The following is a 19,805-nucleotide window of genomic DNA, read 5'->3' as shown; positions in this document are numbered from 1 at the left end:
TCTTTCTGTAACTTTTCTGCAACACAAGAATCTGTGTTGGTTTATGTCTAATAAACATACCCACGATCAGAATTAAACTGGATATTTATTTTTGATTTCACAAAGACCAAAGCCCTTGGTTAAAACCAGTTTTAAATGCCTAAGTAAGAGAAGGGAGGACGAGACTGACTCTTGGCACAATAATCTTAAATATTTACTGCAGATCTTCTGAAATCTGTAGATCTTTTCAAATCCACAGATCTGTGTTACATTCTAGAATTATGTGTTGTATTTTATGTAAACTTTTCAAACAGAATTCTAAGAGACATAGAATGGTAGGTGCTATTTTAACTTTTTTTTGGTTAGAGTACAAATAGATGCAAATGTTGTTCCAATCCCAGTTTTTCTATCAAAGAAAACTTCCTTAGACCTGCTTTGAAAAGAAGAGTAGTTGGAAAAATTACTTTCTTACTACTCTCTGCTTCTAAATGTATAACTTTCTTATTTTTCTGAAAATGCCTGCTGGAAGCCCTACTCTGCATAGGCACGAGTGCTCTGCATGCTACCGTTCTACCATGATGGTTACCACGCTGGTAATGTCTATACAGTAACATAAATAAATGAGGCTGTGCTAAAGTGTGGGGGCCTTTTTTTTTTCCGTTTCTCATTTTTCATGGTGTGCTAGATCACTCTTTCCTGGCCTGGAGGGAAGGTTACTCTCTGATGACCTGAAGCCTGAGGTCCTTGCTGCTTTGAAAGAAGCTGCCCAAAGCCGAGGTAATGTGTCTTTTGTATTCTCTTACAGAAATTCTAATGGTTCAAACAGACTAGCTCTAAACCCAGGTTTAAAGTTAAGTCTCTTGAAGTTGAGTTCCCATAAATAAGAGGGTCATTGAAAAAACCCAGACCATTAAGATATGATAGACTTGTTTGATTTGGAAATGACACAAATGAAAATTATAAATGAACAAAAAGGCAAAGGAAGAAGGATGAAAATTTGTAATAAAATAATAGATATTCATTTAACAAAATGTATTCAAGGATGAATAATTTTATTCAAATAGTATTCTCCCACCTAAGCAGTCTTAATTCTGTTTTATATTTATAGTATTTGCATGTGCAATAGCTGTGCCATGGTTTTAGTATTGTGGATCATCTTTTAACTCACAATTGCAGGTGATCACTTCAGTGCATTTGTTTTAAACCAGATGAAATCAGTTGAAGTATCCAGCCTTAAGTATACTGCAGATCAAATAATTTCATCATGTGTTTCTTGATTCTTAATTCATGGTTTATGGTTGTGTCAGTGTGGCCCTGCTGAAATACTCCCAGTCATGATCAAAAGACATGGTGAAGGAATTTGTTTTATCTATAGATAAGATAGCTCTGTGTTTAACTGTCTTCAAGATTATCTCTTTTCTGGTATCTATTCTTCTCAGAGTTTGTCTGCACTTACCTTTCCACTCTTGTGTTTACCATTTGACTGATAAATTTAAAGCCTAAATCTCAGAAATATTTTCACTTAAACACAATTCACAAACCAAGTCACTTGTTAGCTCACCATATACTAATACTATTTAAAAGTAAGCTGTTCTTCAATGTCTAGAAAATGTATTTTTCAGGAAATGATTCTTGGTTTTTTTTTTTTATTATTTGATTCATCAGAATTCTTTCTTAGACTGAAGATATTAGAACTATGTGTAGAATACTATTACTCACAGCCTTGATTTGCGTTTCTTTATATGCTTTATCATTGTCTTCAGTAATTTTAGTATCTATTCTGTGTTTTGACCTTTTTTCCCTGTCAATCCTTTAAATCTTTCCTCTTTATTATTTTTTTTTGTTGAGTTCTAAAGCTCCTCCTTTCTCCATGTTTTAATCATTCCTTCATTATCAAAACCAAAAGAAAAATAAGGTTACCCTGAGGCAAGATGAAAAATTTTTAAACTATGGCAAAGCGTGTATGAAAAAGTTAAATTAATTGAGTGACATTTTGCATAGAGTAAAGTAGGTAAATATTTAATATAAGATGTATTGAATAAATTAAGTCTGGGACTTTAATTGAATATGAAGGATATCAAGTTGAAATTATTGTAAAGAAAACCTTTATTTTAAAAAGCAAAATTTTCAAAGTCCTATCAGCATATTAGATGCTGGATGCTGAGTCTGCTAATGCAGTAGAATATGCTTGTTTTAATTTTTTTCTCTACTGTTGATTTCCCTCAGTACTGATTTTAAACAGAATGTAAAGTGTTGAAATTAATGACTGCTTTAAATTGTGTATCCAAACAGGGAATGTTTGTGATCTAGGGTAGAACCATAGGGAGCTACTGTTTAATAGTACCTTTAAGGAAGGCATATATATAGGTGTCAAGACAACCACAGTGAGATTAGATGGATGAAGATTTTAAGTAAGGCAGCAATTTTGTTATTGAAAAATGCCTGTTCTGTGTGATGAAACCTTGAACTGATTTTTGAGATGTACTTTCCTAGACAATTTCCTCCAAGTGAATGTCACAAAGCAATCTAAAAGCAGGCTTAAATATAAAAACAGAGCAAAACAACCAGATCAAATACAGTATATGCTTGAATACATCTTAGACAGAAAATGCAGAAGTGACAGAAACAGAAAAGCCCTGTATCTTATTAAACCAGTCCCTTGCTGAGTTCTAGGACATTCCTTCCAAGCTCAATCTCAGAACTGCAATGAAGTATTTCTAGTCCTTTTAGCTACTGGGGAGATTTTAGGTCACATTTCAGTCTTGCTTTTGTCTCTCTTTTCTTCTGGCAGATTCTTTGGATGATATTTTTCTAAAAACTTGTTCTTGATAGTATGCCTCTCATTCATTAGAAGAACATATTTTTGTAAATATGACGAGTATTGTTCTAAATAGTCTCAAAATTATTAAATACTATTAGATAATATTTTACAAGATTCTGGTGTCCTACTTTTCTTTTTATTCTACCTCCTCCTAAATTATTCTTCATTCAATGATTCTGCATAATTGTACAACTGCACTACCATAAAAGTTGTATGTTACTATAAATAATAAGTATTAGAGGGGGTTTTGACAGGTTTAGAAATCTTAATCTGTCAAGAATTTTATTTATATAGCTGTAGAAATTACATCAGAGATATTTCTGATACAGTTGCAGAAATAGAAACTTTTAATATTATTTCTTTGAGATGGGATGCAGTTGTTTTTGTTGTGTTGTTCAAAGATAAACAGATCTGACTTTTACTCTTCTAAAATGTATACTGTATTTGTCTAGTTAGTAACTGTTTCTATACTTAGTGTATTAATAGCTCACAGGATGTTTTCTAAAAATGGATTTGATTATATTCTAGCCCAACAGCTTCTCTGGGGATTTTCAGGTATGGTTATTAATTGAAGTTGCACTGGTTTGGATTGAAGCTTGATATTTGTGTGAATTTGGTGATTAGCTTTTCTCACTGCCCCAGCTTTCTTGTAAAAAAAACCTTGCCAAATAGTGCTGCCAAAAAATAGCAACCTAACATAATTATGAAAAGATTTCTAAATACAGTTGAGGGGAAAATGCATATTAATGAAGAAACCCTTGTAATTATGTTACATGGAAATTATCAATATTTTCATTGATTTATTTATATACATTTAATAACTTTACATGCAGGAAGATTTCCAGTATTTTAAGATTACCTGTATAGTTTTAAAAATAGTATTTACTTCTGTTCTCAAAATAAAAAAAAAAAAAGGGATGTAAGTTCAGCTTTTAAGTAGTTTCTTATCTTCCTTAGGCTCTTCTGCAAGTTTTCCTCACTTCCACAAGGCTGATCTGTTTACCTCTTTTCTCTTCAATAGAGCTATCATAATCCACAGCTCTGCAGGCATGAAATAAAAGAAAAAAGATTTTTTCTGAAGGATGTCTATAACTTTTAATCTTTATTTGGACTGTTGCCTCAAGAAAATGGCAATGTTATCTAGATGTGTGATGAAAGATTTGAAATTCACATAGATGTCTTGCTTTCACTTCTGTAATTATTTCTGATGTGTCGAGAGGTAGTGGTATTTTTTTATTCTGTGCTATTTTATTCCCAGGAGTTCTGTAGTTTTTAAGTATAAATTTTCCTAATGATAATTAAGACATGAGTGTAAAGACATATTTCTTTTAGTAAAGACTTCAATAATAAAAATAAAAACATATAGACTTAGTTTCAGCACTTCCTGCCTGAGTCTAGTTTGTCAGTTGTAGTTGTAAGATCAGCTGCACCTGAACCACTTTGCTATATCTAATAATCTTTCAAATCTATTTGAATGTTTGTAATTATAGACAAATAAAGCATTAGATTTTTAGTTACCACTAGGTGAATAAGTAGGGTAAAGAATCATCTAAACAAAAAAAAATGTTTGTAGTTCAATTCTAAATCTCTAGTTGCTATGTACGCCTGAGAATTTTTGTGTTAACTAACAAAAGTAATAACATACTGATAATTTTCAATTTGTTTATATTTTCATACTAATATGGAATGTGTTTATTTTTAATTAACTCCTGAAAGCAAAGGAAGCTGGTATCTGCAGTCTTGTTAAACGAACTTTTTTTTTCCCCACAAAAAGGCAGGGCACAGATTAGACTTTTTTACCTTGTTTTCCTTTTTCTTTGCCCCCTGAAGCCATTTGCTAAGCAACTCTGCTCTGTGATTTTCACAGATTTTCCCTTCTGCTGTAATTTCAGGGAGGCCATGCACTCAGCTGCAGCTCCTGAACCCAGAAAGATTTGCTCGGCTCATTAAAGAAGTTATGAACAGCGTGTGGCCTGGGAGAGACGTGGTTGTACAGTGGTATCCAGGCATGGAAGAAAAAAAGCACCCATCCATTTCCTGGCTGAAGATGGTCTGGAAGAATCTATATATACATTTTTCTGATGACTTGAGTGTGTTTGATGAAATGCCGCTTATCCCCAAGACGCTGCTGGAGGAAAATCAAACATCGGTGGAACTGGTTAGATTTAGGAATCCATCCCCCATCATTCTGGAAGATGAATCTGAGTCTCAGCTCCCAGAATATTTAGCTGATATTATTCAGAAAATTGGTGGAGTTGTACTTAAGAAACTGGATATTTCTATCCAACATCCACTTATAAAAAAATATGTGCATGCACCATTACCAAGTGCTGTTTTACAAATAATGGAAAAAATGTCCTTACAGAAACTATGCAATCAGGTTGCGTCATTCCCGCCGACACATAAAGATGCTCTTAGGGCATTCTTAGCTAGTTTAACAGATGCAAATGAAAAAGAGAAGAGAATTATTCAGGAATTGCTAATATTTAAAAAAATTGAAAAATCATCTGATGAAAGTGTCCCCGTTTTTACTGGGCTAAAAGGTAGTAAGGTATTACACCACACTGCCAAAATTCCTCCTGGTCTAAGGTTTTCTGTTCCAATAATTGACAGCAGTGATGAAGCAACTATTCGCTTAGCTAATTTGTTGAAAATAGAACAGCTAAAGAGCACAGACTGCTTGAAGTTTGTTATAGAGGACATAAGAAGTGATTTTTATTCATATGATGAAACCACACAGATAATGCAATGGGTTCTTGAAAATCTGACTTTTCTGAAAAATGAGAATACAGATGTGATAGATTGGCTGACACCACTAAAGTTTATTCAGATCTTACCGGAAAAGATAATGTCAGCAAACGAACTCTTTGATCCTGAGGTAGAACTTCTGCAACATTTGTTTTATGCTGAGGAGGAAAGTTGCTTCCCCCCTGCTATTTTTACATCCTCAGATATTCTTCATTCTCTGAGACAAATAGGCTTAAAAAATGAAGCCAATCTTGAGGAAAATGATATCTTGAGAGTGGCAAAAAAAATTGAAAGTTTGCATGCTGACTCTAACACCGATCATGATTTGCTGTTAAGAAAAGCTAGAACTCTCTTGACGATTTTGAACAAAAACCATACGCTGCTTCAATCACCTGAAACAAAAGCTGCGATGAAAAAGATAAAATGGATTCCTGCAAGTAAGGAAAGGCCTCCAAATTATCCAGGGTCCTTAGTTTGGAAAGGAGATCATTGCAATCTGTGTTCACCACCAGAAATGTGTGATATATCACATGCAATTTTAGTTGGTTCCTCAGTTCCTCTTGTGGAAAATGTACTGCTGGATGTACAAAAAGCACTTGGCATTCCCACCAAGCCCAGCATAAAAGCAGTCTTGAAACATTTCAAGGTGGTAGTTGATTGGCATAGTTCCAAAACCTTCAGTGATGAGGACTACTATCAGTTTCAGCATATCTTGCTTGAGATTTATGGATTTATGCATGATCATCTGGAAGAAGGCAAAGAAGCTTTTAAAGCCCTGAAATTTCCCTGGGTGTGGACAGGTAAAACATTCTGTTCCCTCACACAAGCAGTTATAAAATCAGTTCCTGATCTTGATCTCCAACCTTACCTTCACTATGTTCCAAAAACTATGGCGAAGTTTCACCAGTTGTTTAAATGTTGTGGTTCGATTGAGGAGTTAACACCAGACCACGTTTCTATGGTCATTCAGAAGATATATCTGAAGAGTGAGCACTCTCTCTCGGAACAAGAGAGTAAGCAAAGCCTCCACATTATGTTGAGCATCATAAGATGGCTGTACAGCAATCAGATCCCCGCCAGTCTGCATACGCCCATGCCGCTGTACAGTGGCAAGCTCCCTTATAAACTTGCAATGAAGCCAATTCATGAGTGCTGTTACTGTGACATCAAAGTTGATGACTTAAACGATTTGCTTGAGGATTCTGTTGAACCCATAATTTTGGTGCATGAAGACATACCAATGAAAACTGCTGAGTGGTTAAATGTCCCATGCCTTAGCACAAGACTGATTAATCCAGAAAATATGGGGTTTGAGCAATCTGGGCAAAGAGAGCCTCTGACTGTGAGAATTAAAAACATATTGGAAGAATACCCTTCCATTTCAGATATCTTTAAGGAGCTTCTTCAAAACGCTGATGATGCTAATGCAACGGAATGTAATTTCCTGATTGACATGAGAAGAAATATGGATATAAGAGAGAACCTTCTGGATCCAGGAATGGCAGCATGTCATGGTCCAGCTTTGTGGTCATTCAATAATTCTGAGTTTTCCGACTCCGATTTCCTAAATATAACTCGATTAGGAGAGTCTCTAAAAAGGAGTGAAGTTGACAAAGTAGGAAAATTTGGACTGGGATTCAATTCTGTTTATCATATCACTGATGTTCCAATTATTTTGAGCCGGGAGTTCATGATTATGTTTGATCCAAATGTCAACCATATAAGTAAGCATATCAGAGATAAATCTAACCCTGGCATCAAAATCAACTGGAGTAAACAACAGAAGAGATTGAGAAAATTTCCAAATCAGTTTAAGCCATTTATTGGAGTTTTTGGTTGCCAGCTACCACTGACAGTAGAATCTCCCTATAGCTACAAAGGAACACTTTTCAGGCTGTCCTTTAGGACTCAGCAGGAAGCTAAAGTGAGTGAAGTGAGCAGTGCGTCTTACAATACAGCAGACATTTACTCTCTTGTGGATGAATTTAGCATTTGCGGTCACAGACTGATAATATTTGCTCAGAGTGTAAATTCAATGGTTTTGAAATACTTGAAAATTGAAGCAGATGATCCTGGTATGGCACAAGATGTTGTCACTATCAGAAAAAACCTGTGTTCTTCCAAAGCCTTGACTGCACCAAATGTAAGTGTTTTAAAGGACGCAGCTAAAATCATGAAGGTGTGCAGCAGCAGTACAAAAAAGCTTCCCACTGAAACACCAAAATCATCGTGTATCCTGCAGATAGTAGTCGAGGAATTTCACCACGTGTTTAGGCGGATTGCTGATTTACAGTCTCCACTTTTCAGAGGTACCGAAGATGATCCAGCTGCTTTCTTTGAAATGGCTAAATCAGGACAGACAAAAAGATCAGGTGACGAATTGCCACAGAAAACAGTAGATTCAACAACGTGGCTTATATGTTCTTGCATGGACGTTGGAGATGCTTTGAAATTTTCTTTGCATGAAAGCGGACGAAGGCTAGGCCTAGTTCCCTGTGGGGGTGTAGGAGTGTTGCTGTCTGAAACCCAGGATCAAAAATGGATTGTGAAACCTAATTGCAACAACATAGGCGAAGTATTCTGCTATTTACCTTTGAGAATAAAAACAGGCTTACCTCTCCACATAAACGGCTGCTTTGCAGTTACTTCAAATCGGAAAGAGATCTGGAAAACAGACACAAAAGGAAGATGGAATACAGTATTCATGAGGCACGTTATTGTAAAAGCCTACATAGAAGCCCTTTGTGTTTTACGTGACATGGCAATCAATGGTGAGCTAGTTGACTACAGTTACTGTGCAGTGTGGCCAGATCCTGATTCAGTTCACGATGATTTTTCTGTTATTTGTCAGGGGTTTTATGAAGACATAGCTCATATGAAAAGCAAAGAAGGGATCAAAGTGTTTTCTGACGGTTCGTCTTGGGTTTCCATGAAGAATGTAAGGTTTTTAGATGACTCCATACTGAAACGGCCAGATGTTGGGCCGTCAGCCTTCAAGATCTTTCAGAAGTACCTTAAAAAAACTGGTTCCAAAAATCTGTGTGCTGTAGATCTTCCATCCTGGGTAAAGACAGGATTTGAGGAAGCAGGATGCAAGTACATATTATTGGAGAACACTTTCTCAGAGAAACAGTTCTTTTCTGAGGTATTTTTCCCTAATGTTCAGGAGATTGATGCAGAGCTACGTGATCCTTTGATGCGTTATGTTCTCAATGAAAAAGTTGAGGAGTTCTCAGGAATTCTTCGTGCTACTCCATGTATTCCCTGTTCATTGGATGGACATTCATTAGTTACACCATCAAGACTGATCCATCCTGAAGGAAGAGTTGCAAAGTTGTATGATGCTGAGGATGGAAGATTTCCTTATGGTACAACTCAGGATTATCTTAACCCTGTCATTTTGGTTAAACTTGTGCAATTGGGAATGGCTAAAGATGATATTTTATGGGAAGATCTGATAGAACGTGCAGAGTCAGTAGCTGAAATCAACAAGACTGATCATGCTGCAGCTTGTCTCAGGAGCAGCATTATATTGAGTCTCATTGATGAAAAATTAAAATCTAGAGATCCTAGAGCTAAAGAATTTGCTGCAAAATGTCAAAACATTCCTTTCCTTCCTTTCCTTAGCAAACCAGCAGGCTTCTCACTGCACTGGAAAGGCAGTGATTTTCAGCCTGAAGCGATGTTTTCAGCAAATGATCTTTTCACTGCTGATCATCAAGATATAGTTTGCCTCATACAACCAATTCTTAATGAAAATTCCCACTCTTTTAAAGGTTGTGGCACTTTGTCATTAGCTGTCAAAGAATTTTTGGGCTTACTTAAGAAACCAGCTGTTAATTTAGTCATAAATCAGTTAGAAGAAGTTGCAAAGTCGCTTGATGGAATCACGTTGTATCAAGAAAATATCACTAATGCTTGTTACAAATATCTGCATGAAGCGATGTTGGAGAGTGAATCAACAAAAGCCATGATAATTGAGCAGCTAACAAACTGTAGTTTTATTTTGGTCGAGAATGTGTATGCTGATCCTTCAAAAGTGTCTTTTCATTTGAATTTTGAAGCAGCACCCTATCTCTATCAGTTGCCTAACAAATATAAAAATAGTTTCCGTGAGCTGTTTGAAAGTGTGGGTGTAAGACAGGCTTTCACAGTTGAAGACTTTGCTGCAGTTCTGGAATTAATAAATCAGGAGAGAGGGACCAAACAACTAACAGAAGACAACTTTCAGCTCTGCAGGAGAATAATTAGTGAAGGAATATGGGGCCTCATTAGAGAGAAGAAGCAGGAATTTTGTGAGAAAAAGTATGGTGAGATTTTGTTGCCAGATACTCATCTTGCACTTCTGCCAGCAAAATCTTTGTGTTACAATGACTGTCCGTGGATTAAAGTAAAAGACACAACTGTTAAATATTGTCATGGCGATATTCCAAGAGAAGTGGCAGTGAAGCTTGGAGCAATACCAAAACGCCATAAAGCTTTAGAAAGATATGCATCAAATATCTGTTTTACTACCCTTGGAACAGAATTTGGCCAGAAAGAAAAATTGACTAGTAGAATTAAAAGCATTCTGAATGCTTACCCTTCAGAAAAAGAAATGCTGAAAGAGCTCCTTCAGAATGCAGATGATGCAAAAGCTACAGAGATCTGTTTTGTGTTTGATCCTAGACAGCATCCAGCCGATAGAATATTTGATGAGAAATGGGCACCGCTTCAAGGACCAGCACTGTGTGTTTACAACAATCAGCCTTTTACAGAAGATGATATTCGTGGAATCCAGAACCTTGGAAAAGGTACAAAAGTAGGAAATCCCTGTAAAACTGGACAATATGGTATAGGTTTCAATTCTGTTTATCACATTACTGATTGCCCTTCTTTCCTGTCTGGCAATGATATACTTTGCATTTTTGATCCTCATGCCAGATATGCACCAGGTTCAACGTCAACAAGTCCCGGCCGCATGTTTAGAGATTTAGATGCAGATTTCAGGACACAGTTCTCAGATGTACTGGATCTCTACTTAGGAAGTCACTTTAAACTGGACAACTGTACAATGTTTAGGTTTCCTCTTCGAAATGGAGAAATGGCAAAAGTATCAGAAATTTCGTCAGTTCCGTGCTCAGATAGAATGGTCCAAAATCTTTTGGATAAGCTGCGTACAGATGGAGCAGAACTTTTAATGTTTTTGAACCATATGGAAAAAATTTCTATTTGTGAGATAGAAAAAACAACAGGAGCACTGAATGTCCTGTATTCTGTACAAGGCAAAATCACAGATGGAGACAGACTGAAAAGAAAGCAATTCCATGCATCTGTGATTGACAGTGTAACTAAAAAGAAGCAGCTGAGTGAAATACCTGTACAGCAAATTACTTACACAATGGATACTGAAGACTCTGAAGGAAATCTCACCACTTGGTTAATTTGTAACAGGTCAGGCTTTTCTGCCATGGAAAAAGTATCCAAAAGTGTGATTTCAGCCCACAAGAATGAGGACATTACTCTTTTCCCTCGTGGTGGAGTAGCGGCTTGCATTACTCATAATTACAAAAAACCCCACAGAGCATTCTGTTTCTTACCTCTGTCATTAGAAACTGGATTACCTTTCCATGTGAATGGACACTTTGCTCTGGACTCTGCAAGAAGAAATCTGTGGCGTGATGATAATGGTGTTGGAGTAAGAAGTGACTGGAATAGTAGTCTAATGACAGCACTGATAGCACCAGCCTATGTTGAACTGCTGATTCAGCTGAAGAAGAGGTATTTTCCAGGCACTGACCCTACAATATCGGTGCTGCAGAACACACCTATTCATGCTGTGAAAGACACTTTAAAAAAGTTTTTATCCTTTTTCCCAGTTAATAGGCTCGATATTCAACCAGACTGGTATTGCTTAGTGAAAGCCGTTTACACTTGCATTTATGAAGATTTGAAGCGTCTTTTACCTGTTATGAGAGCTCCAAATGTTGATGGTTCTGATTTGCATTCTGCTGTTATCATCACATGGGTTAACATGTCTACTGTGAACAAAGGCAGACCATTCTTTGACAATTTGCTGCAAGATGAATTGCAGCACCTCAAAAATACAGAATACAACATCACGACACGGAAGACTGTGGCCGAAAATGTTTACAGACTAAAGCATTTACTCTTAGAAATTGGATTTAATTTGGTATATAACTGTGATGAGACTGCAAATCTCTACCACTGTTTGGTAGATGCAGATATTCCTGTCACCTATGTGACACCTGCTGATGTCCGATTGTTTTTGATGACATTCTCTTTTCCAGACTCTAATTGCCACATTGGAAAGTTACCCTGTCGTCTTCAGCAGACTAATTTGAAACTCTTCCATAGCCTCAAACTCCTGGTTGACTACTGTTTCAAAGATGCAGAAGAAAATGAAATCCAAATTGAGGGTTTGCCACTCCTCATTACTCTTGACAATGTTTTGCAAGTTTTTGATTCAAAGCGACCAAAGTTCTTGACAACATACCATGAACTGATTCCATCTCGCAAGGATCTCTTTATGAACACATTGTATTTGAGATACAACAATATTCTGCTCAGCAGTGAAGTAGCTAAGGTCTTTGATATCAGAAGTTTTTCCGAATTGTTATCATCTGTGCTGCCCAGAGAATATAAAACTAGAAACTGCATGAAATGGAAGGAAAACTTTGCAAGTGAATCTTGGCTTAAAAGTGCTTGGCATTTTATCAGTGAGTCTCTAAACATTAAGGAAGAGCAAGAAGATACACAAGCAAAATTTGATGGTGTTATTGAAACTTTGAAGGACTGGACTCTGCTCCCAGGTGTAAAGTTTACTGTCTCAGCCAGTCATCTGGTTGTGCCAGAGTGTGATGTTTTGCTGCCACTCAGCATCATGCATATAGCTGTCTTTCCAAATGCTCAGAGTGATAAAGTCTTCCATGCTTTAATGAAAACAGGCTGTATTCAGCTGGCATTGAACAAAATCTGCTCCAAAGACAGTGCTTTAGTGCCTTTGTTGTCGGGACGTACAGCAAACATAGATAATCCCTCCAGCATTCTGAAAGCCATACAATATATGGTCCAGACATCAACTTTTAAGACTGAAAAGTTAGCAGAAAGTGACTTTGAGGCTCTCCTAATGTACTTCAATTGCAACTTATGTCATTTGACATCTCAGGATGACATTAAAATTTTGAAGTCTCTTCCGTGTTACAAATCAATCAGTGGCCGATACATCAGCATTGCAAAATACGGGACATGTTATGTCCTCACGAAAAGCATCCCATCAGTAGAAGTAGACAGATGGACACAGTCGACTTCATCAGCTTTTCTGGAGGAGAAGGTTCATTTGAAAGATTTGTATACTATGCTTGGCTGTGTCTCTGTGGATGATCTTGAAGTGTACTTGAAACATCTTTTGCCAAAAATTGAAAGCCTGTCGTATGATGCAAAATTAGAACATTTGATCTACTTAAAGAATAGGCTAACTAGCATTGAAGAAACTTCAGAAATGAAGGAACAGCTGTTTGAAAAGCTTGAAAGCATTTTGATCATTCATGATGCAAGCAACAGGTTAAAACCTGCAAAGTACTTTTATGACAGAACTGTAAAGGTCTTTGAAGTTATGCTGCCTGAAAAATTCTTTATACCTCAAGATTTTTTTAAGAAGCTAGAGCAACTTACGAAACCAAAAAATCAAGCTGCATTCCTTTCATCATGGGTAACTTTTCTGCGACATATCGGATTGAAATTCATCATTTCACAGCAGCAGTTACTGCAGTTTGCCAAGGAAATCAGCATGCGAGCAAATACCGAAAACTGGTCGAAAGAAACACTACAGAATACTGTTGATGTTCTCCTCCATCATATATTTCAAGAAAGAACTGATCTTTTTTCAGGAAATTTTCTGAAAGAATTGTCTTTAATTCCTTTTCTGTGCCCTGAACGAGCTCCAGCAGAATTTGTTAGATTTCATCCTCAGTATCAAGAAGTTAATGGAACTCTCCCTCTTATACGATTCAATGGGGCACAGGTGAACCCTAAATTCAAGCAGACCGATGTGTTGCAGTTGCTGTGGACATCATGTCCTATTCTTCCTGAGAAAGCAACACCTTTAAGCATCAAAGAGCAAGAGGGGAGTAGTCTTGGTGCGCAAGAACAGCTTGAGCAAGTTTTAACCATGCTGAATGTTAATTTGGACCCTCCTCTGGACAAAGTTATCAATAACTGCAGGAACATATGCAACATAACAACTTTGGATGAGGACATGGTGAAAACTAGGGCCAAGGTCCTAAGAAGCATTTATGAGTTTCTTAGTACAGAGAAGAGGGAATTCCGCTTTCAGCTTCGAGGAGTTTCTTTTGTAATGGTGGAAGAAGGTTGGAAGCTCCTTAAGCCTGAGGAGGTGGTAATAAACCTTGAGTATGAATCTGATTTTAAACCTTATCTTTACAAACTTCCTTTAGAACTAGGTACTTTCCATCAGTTATTTAAGCATTTGGGTACTGAAGACATTATTTCAACAAAGCAGTATGTCGAAGTTCTTGGTCGCATATATAAGAGCTCAGAAGGAAAGCAATTGGATCCTAATGAAATGCGCACAGTTAAAAGAGTAGTTTCAGGCCTGTTCAAAAGTCTTCAGAATGATTCTGTAAAGGTCAGGAATGACCTTGAGAATATGAGAGATTTTGCCCTTTACCTCCCCAGTCAAGACGGTAGGTTGGTAAAGTCTAGTATCTTAGTTTTTGATGATGCACCCCACTACAAAAGCAGAATCCAGGGTAACATTGGTGTGCAGATGCTTGTTGATCTCAGCCAGTGTTATTTAGGCAAAGACCATGGCTTTCACACTAAATTGATAATGTTATTCCCTCAGAAACTGAGGCCTCGCTTACTTAGCAGTATACTTGAAGAGCAGTTAGATGAGGAGTCTCCCAAAATTTGTCAGTTTGGAGCGTTATGTTCTTTGCAGGGAAGGTTACAGTTACTGTTGTCTTCAGAGCAATTCATCACAGGACTCATTAGGATTATGAAGCATGAAAATGACAATGCTTTTCTGGCCAATGAAGAAAAAGCAATAAGACTTTGCAAAGCTTTGCGAGAAGGTTTGAAAGTTTCCTGTTTTGAGAAGCTGCAAACAACATTAAGAGTTAAAGGGTTTGCTCCTATTCCCCACAGCAAAAGCGAAACATTTGCTTTCTTGAAGAGATATGGAAATGCAGTAATATTGCTCTACATACAGCATTCTGACAGCAAGGACATAAATTTCCTCTTGGCATTAGCCATGACCTTAAAATCTGCAACTGACAACCTGATTTCTGATACCTCATATTTAATTGCCATGCTGGGTTGTAACGATATTTATCGGATCAGTGAGAAGCTTGACAGCTTAGGAGTGAAGTATGACTCTTCCGAGCCATCAAAACTTGAACTACCAACACCTGGCACTCCTATACCAGGTGAAATTCACTATACACTTCTAATGGATCCAATGAATGTATTTTATCCTGGTGAATATGTTGGTTACCTTGTTGATTCTGAAGGTGGTGATATATATGGATCATACCAGCCTACTTACACCTATGCAATCATCGTGCAAGAAGTAGAAAGAGAAGATGATGAAAGCCACAGTTTTCTAGGGAAGATTTACCAGATTGATATTGGATATAGTGAATATAAAATAGTGAGCTCCCTTGACTTGTACAAATTTTCCAGACCAGAAGAAAGTTCTCAAGGCAGGGATAGCACACCTTCCACCCCAACCAGTCCTACAGAATTTCCAGCACATGGACCAAGGGCAATTCCACCTATCTTCACTGGTAGAGAGAGCCACAAAACGATGTCTTCAAAACACCACTCTCCAAAAAAGATTAAGTCAAACTCATTGCCAGAAATACTAAGAGAAGTGACATCTGTGATTGAACAGGCTTGGAAGCTTCCAGAATCTGAAAGAAAAAAGATTATTAGGAGACTGTATCTTAAATGGCATCCAGATAAAAATGCAGAGAATCTTGATATAGCTAATGAGGTTTTCAAACATTTACAGAATGAGATTAACAGGATGGAAAAACAGGCCTTTATGGATCAAAATATGGACAGAGCCACAAGGAGACCCTTTTCATCTTCCGCTTCTCGATTTCAGTCAGATAAATTTTCATTTCAGAGATTTTACACTTCATGGAATCAGGAAGCAACAAGCCACAAATCCGAAAGGCAACAGAACAAAGAAAAGTGTCCCTCCTCCACAGGGCCATCTTACTCCCAACGCTTTTTCGTCCCACCCACCTTCAGGTCCGTTGGCAATCCTGTGGAGGCACGTCGATGGCTTAGGCAGGCCCGAGCCAACTTTTCAGCTGCACGAAATGACCTTCATAAAAATGCCAATGAATGGGTGTGCTTTAAGTGCTACCTTTCTACTAAACTAGCCTTGATTGCAGCTGACTACGCTGTGAAGGGCAAGTCAGACAAAGACGTAAAACCAGCAGCCCTTGCACAAAAAATAGAGGAGTACAGTCAGCAACTTGAAGGACTTTCAAATGACGTTCAGACATTGGAGGCTTATGGAGTAGATAGTTTAAAAACTAGGTATCCTGACTTACTTCCTTTTCCACAGATTCCCAATGATAGGTTTACTTCAGAAGTTGCTATGAGAGTGATGGAATGTACTGCTTGTATCATAATAAAACTTGAAAACTTTATACAACAAAAAGTATAAATGATTTGAAGAGGTTAGGAGACTGTTTTGTCAAGAGTTTAGGTGTTTCACGTGGTGGGATACAAATGCAATTGTCGAGGTTATGGAATGTCCAAGAGGTTAAATGGTGCCAAGCAGTTTAGAAGTGTAGTGCACAAAGATGGATAGTACTGAGGTACTTAGAACTGAAATTTACTTAAATGGGATTTTTTTTTTAACTGAGCCTGCTGGTAAGCAAACTGTAAAACCTGAATATTTTTTAGAATTTGCAAGGAAATCGAGCTGCAAAAATTAGATGTATGCACAACGTGATTAATTGGCATATTATTGAACTGCACTTTATATAACCAAAGCTTAGCTTTCTGTTAGATGAAGCCTGTAATTATAAATCCTTGTTAGATTTATTTCATTTAATGTAATGTTTCTGAAAGGGTAATGTCAGTTTTCAATGTACTAATCTTAAGACTGGACATACAATGAAATAAATGGGAGATGGGGTGGAAGTGAAAATAACTTTGGAGGTATTGCTCCAAAGCATATCTGTATTCTTTTGTGTTCTGTGGACATTGATGTCACTCACAGTAATACTCTTATCAGCTGGATCTGATTATAGATTTGCTGCAGCAACACACTGTAAACATTTAAAGGATAGTTTAGTACCTGTAAACTGGTACAGTTATTTTAATGCTGAATAAGGATACTTGATTTAACATGCCACATCATGTCATGCATTGATTGCATTTACTTTATGATAAAATAATGAAGTATTTAATTTACTTTTTTTGGAGCCTGTCATCTTTTGTTTAATGAAAAAGCATGTGGATGATATAAAATCTGTGAACATTATTATATGGTGTTTTATGATTTTTTTTGGAACACCAAAACTCAGTTTTCAAATGCCTAAATGCTCGATATCCTTTTTTCCCCTGCGTGTGTGCCTTTGTGTGTGTACATATATATATATTTTTCCACAACGTTGGTAATAGTACAATTAAGTAACTCATTTTTGGTGTACACAGAGCACTGTTTTTTGTTACATGTTTAAAGGTGCTGCAATGTAATGCTGGTTTTATTTTCTTATTCACTACAGTCCTCGAGAAATCGGATTATTAGTTCATGCTTTTTCTTTTATAGTTTGTAATACTTTTGGTAATGTCATGCAGTATGTTCAACATTAGCTTTTTTGTAAAAAAAAATTAAAAAATAAAAAATGGAAGGATATTGCTAAGAAGAAGGATTTTTCTTTGCTGGATCAGCCACATTAATGTCAAACATTTTCCAGTGGCATGCTGTTACACTTGTCTGCTTGACAGCACAGTGAAACTGCAATTTAACTTACAGAATACAAAGGAAAATAAATAGCAAGCTTGCAGAGCTGATACAGCTGTGATAGTGTTGAAATACAAAAAATAAAAAAATCACAATGAGGTCTGCCTCAGTTTTGAGTAAATTACAAAGGCCTTGTTCTCGATGAAATGTGACATTTGGAAAATGATACTGCTTCTGATTGTGGAGCCCTATTATTATTATTATTTCTGCTATTAAATTAAGTGCCATAAATTTAATAAAGAAAAATGCAAACATATATTTCAGTTCGATGTGTTTTGGTTTTATAGTGTAAGCTAACTTTACCTATTATTTGAAGCTTTTATATAGGTAAATACACAATCCTTTTTTGATTAATTCTAAATAACTGTACAAGTATTAAAATACTATTGAAAAGGAATTTTTTTTTTTGCAATGACAAATGTTTGCAGTTTTCTCAAAGAAATTGTACATTTCGCTGATTTTTTGCAATAAATAGCATGTAAGTAAAACACAGATCCTGGTGTGCCATGAAATAAATCAGTTTAGTTAATTCGCTGTTTTTAAAATAGATTCCTTATGGGTTCTTGCTTTGTGCATTAAGTCAGATGAGTAGTGTTCAGGGTAAGCAAAATACTTGAAAAGGAAACAGTTCTCATACTTTTCATTTTAAATGGAGCTAAAACATAAGGTCTCATGGCAGCATGCAAAAGTGTAACAGGAACACCACGAACATTCTTCTGTTCTTACGTGAGCTCTTGAGGAAGGAAATATTTTAAGTGTATAACTGTGTTTTATAAGCAACTTATGTTGTCCTACCAATATTATTATTTTTAACTGTTAAAATGGCTGTGTAGAATCACTAAACTCTTCTGTTATAATTTTTATTTTGTATATACTGTTGAGCACTGACACAGAAAGAAAATGGTCCCAGTTCTTAGGAAGCTAATGGTCTGAAGCAATTTTAAACACTGAATCAAGCTGAGAAGGAAAGTCTGAATGACATAGAAAAACTAAGTAATTCTCTTATTCCTGAACTGAAACTAACAATAAAATTTACATATGGCTGCAGAGACAGGCAAGAGTGGTGTCTCAGGTGGAAGTCTCTCAGTTTCTTATTTCCTTAACTCACTGTAACAGCTAGCCTAAATAAAGAGGCTTTGTGAGACAGGGAAACCATATTCTGACAGAACATGATTTTCTAAGTGCCATTTTATTCCTGATTAAAAATAAGAACAAAGAAATAAAATGCTTAACTGATTCTTCCTTTTGGCTCAGCTGGGAGAGTTGGCAATGTGTCCAAGTCAGGTGCAGAAGCTTAGAACAGTTGTGATGATTCTGCAGTAAGGGTCTGTAGAAGTAAATGATAGCATGTAGGCCACAAAAATACATTTGACAAGTAATTCTGCACATTAAACGAGTTCTTATTGGAAAAAAATATCTTTTCAATCAGCTCTATCTCCTATGTTCCACAGGTACCAGCATTTTATCTAGGAAAAGCAGCTTCAGTTCTTGTCTCCCAAAATTACAGTTGAGGAGTTTAACGAAAAGTCAGTGGCATAGGAAGCTGATTTAACTCTACATTGGGTAGCTTAAATCTAAGGAACTGCAGTTGGAATAAGCCTTGATAGGCTTGTTACTATCTTGTGCTTTAAAAGCTTTCCTCTCAAACAACGGCATATACAGCTATTCTAAAAAGCATGGGACACTTGCCTCAGCAATTAATGACAAAAAAAAAACTACTTTGGTTTTTTTTTTAAGGAAATAGATTTTTGTGTAGCTGGCGACCAGAAGAAAAATAAATTTCTTGTAGTTGACTACCAGAAGAAAAAGAAATTGTTTATTGTGTAAAAATGCAGTTTTGCAATATCTGTACTTGAATCATTATCACTAAAGTTACCATAATGATTTGTGAAATAGGATTTAAAATTTGCTATAAGGATTGCATTCACTTGGTAAAGGTATATGTGGATTGCTTTAAACCAGGCTGTAATTAAATCCATTGTAATTTCTCCAATTAAAATAGAGGAGGGTAGTGCCACCTTGAGATTTTCTGTTACTGGATGTTACTGGATCTAAACTCTTTGAGAAAGGCTGGATTGGTCTTGGGGAACAAAGGCGCAGAACTAATAGTTCAAGTAACTAAACTTGGCAGCCAAAGTAAATGTTTTCATTTGAAGAAGAGACACACTTTTTGTCACATGTCACATGCGATTTGTCAATGAATTTTTAATCAAAACTGTTTATCTTTTCTTTGGTTTGTTTTCT

The 19,805-nt window shown here is 36.5% G+C and overlaps 1 protein-coding gene across 1 annotated transcript in view; it reads left to right on the top strand.

Moving 5' to 3' along the window:
* SACS (sacsin molecular chaperone) overlaps nucleotides 1-18,383 on the top strand; it is a 32,878-nt gene extending 14,495 nt beyond the window's left edge. Inside the window, exons 8-9 of the mRNA XM_063394673.1 lie at nucleotides 665-756; nucleotides 4,693-18,383. Of these exons, the coding sequence (XP_063250743.1) occupies nucleotides 665-756; nucleotides 4,693-16,253 (11,653 nt within the window). The 3' untranslated portion in view covers nucleotides 16,254-18,383. The remainder of the gene's footprint in view (nucleotides 1-664; nucleotides 757-4,692) is intronic.
* Nucleotides 18,384-19,805: the final 1,422 nt, after the last annotated feature.

The sequence above is a fragment of the Prinia subflava genome, chromosome 3 (assembly GCF_021018805.1).
Source record: "Prinia subflava isolate CZ2003 ecotype Zambia chromosome 3, Cam_Psub_1.2, whole genome shotgun sequence".
In the NCBI taxonomy this organism is placed as follows: Eukaryota; Metazoa; Chordata; class Aves; order Passeriformes; family Cisticolidae; genus Prinia; species Prinia subflava.
This window is presented reverse-complemented; position numbering and strand designations above follow the sequence as displayed.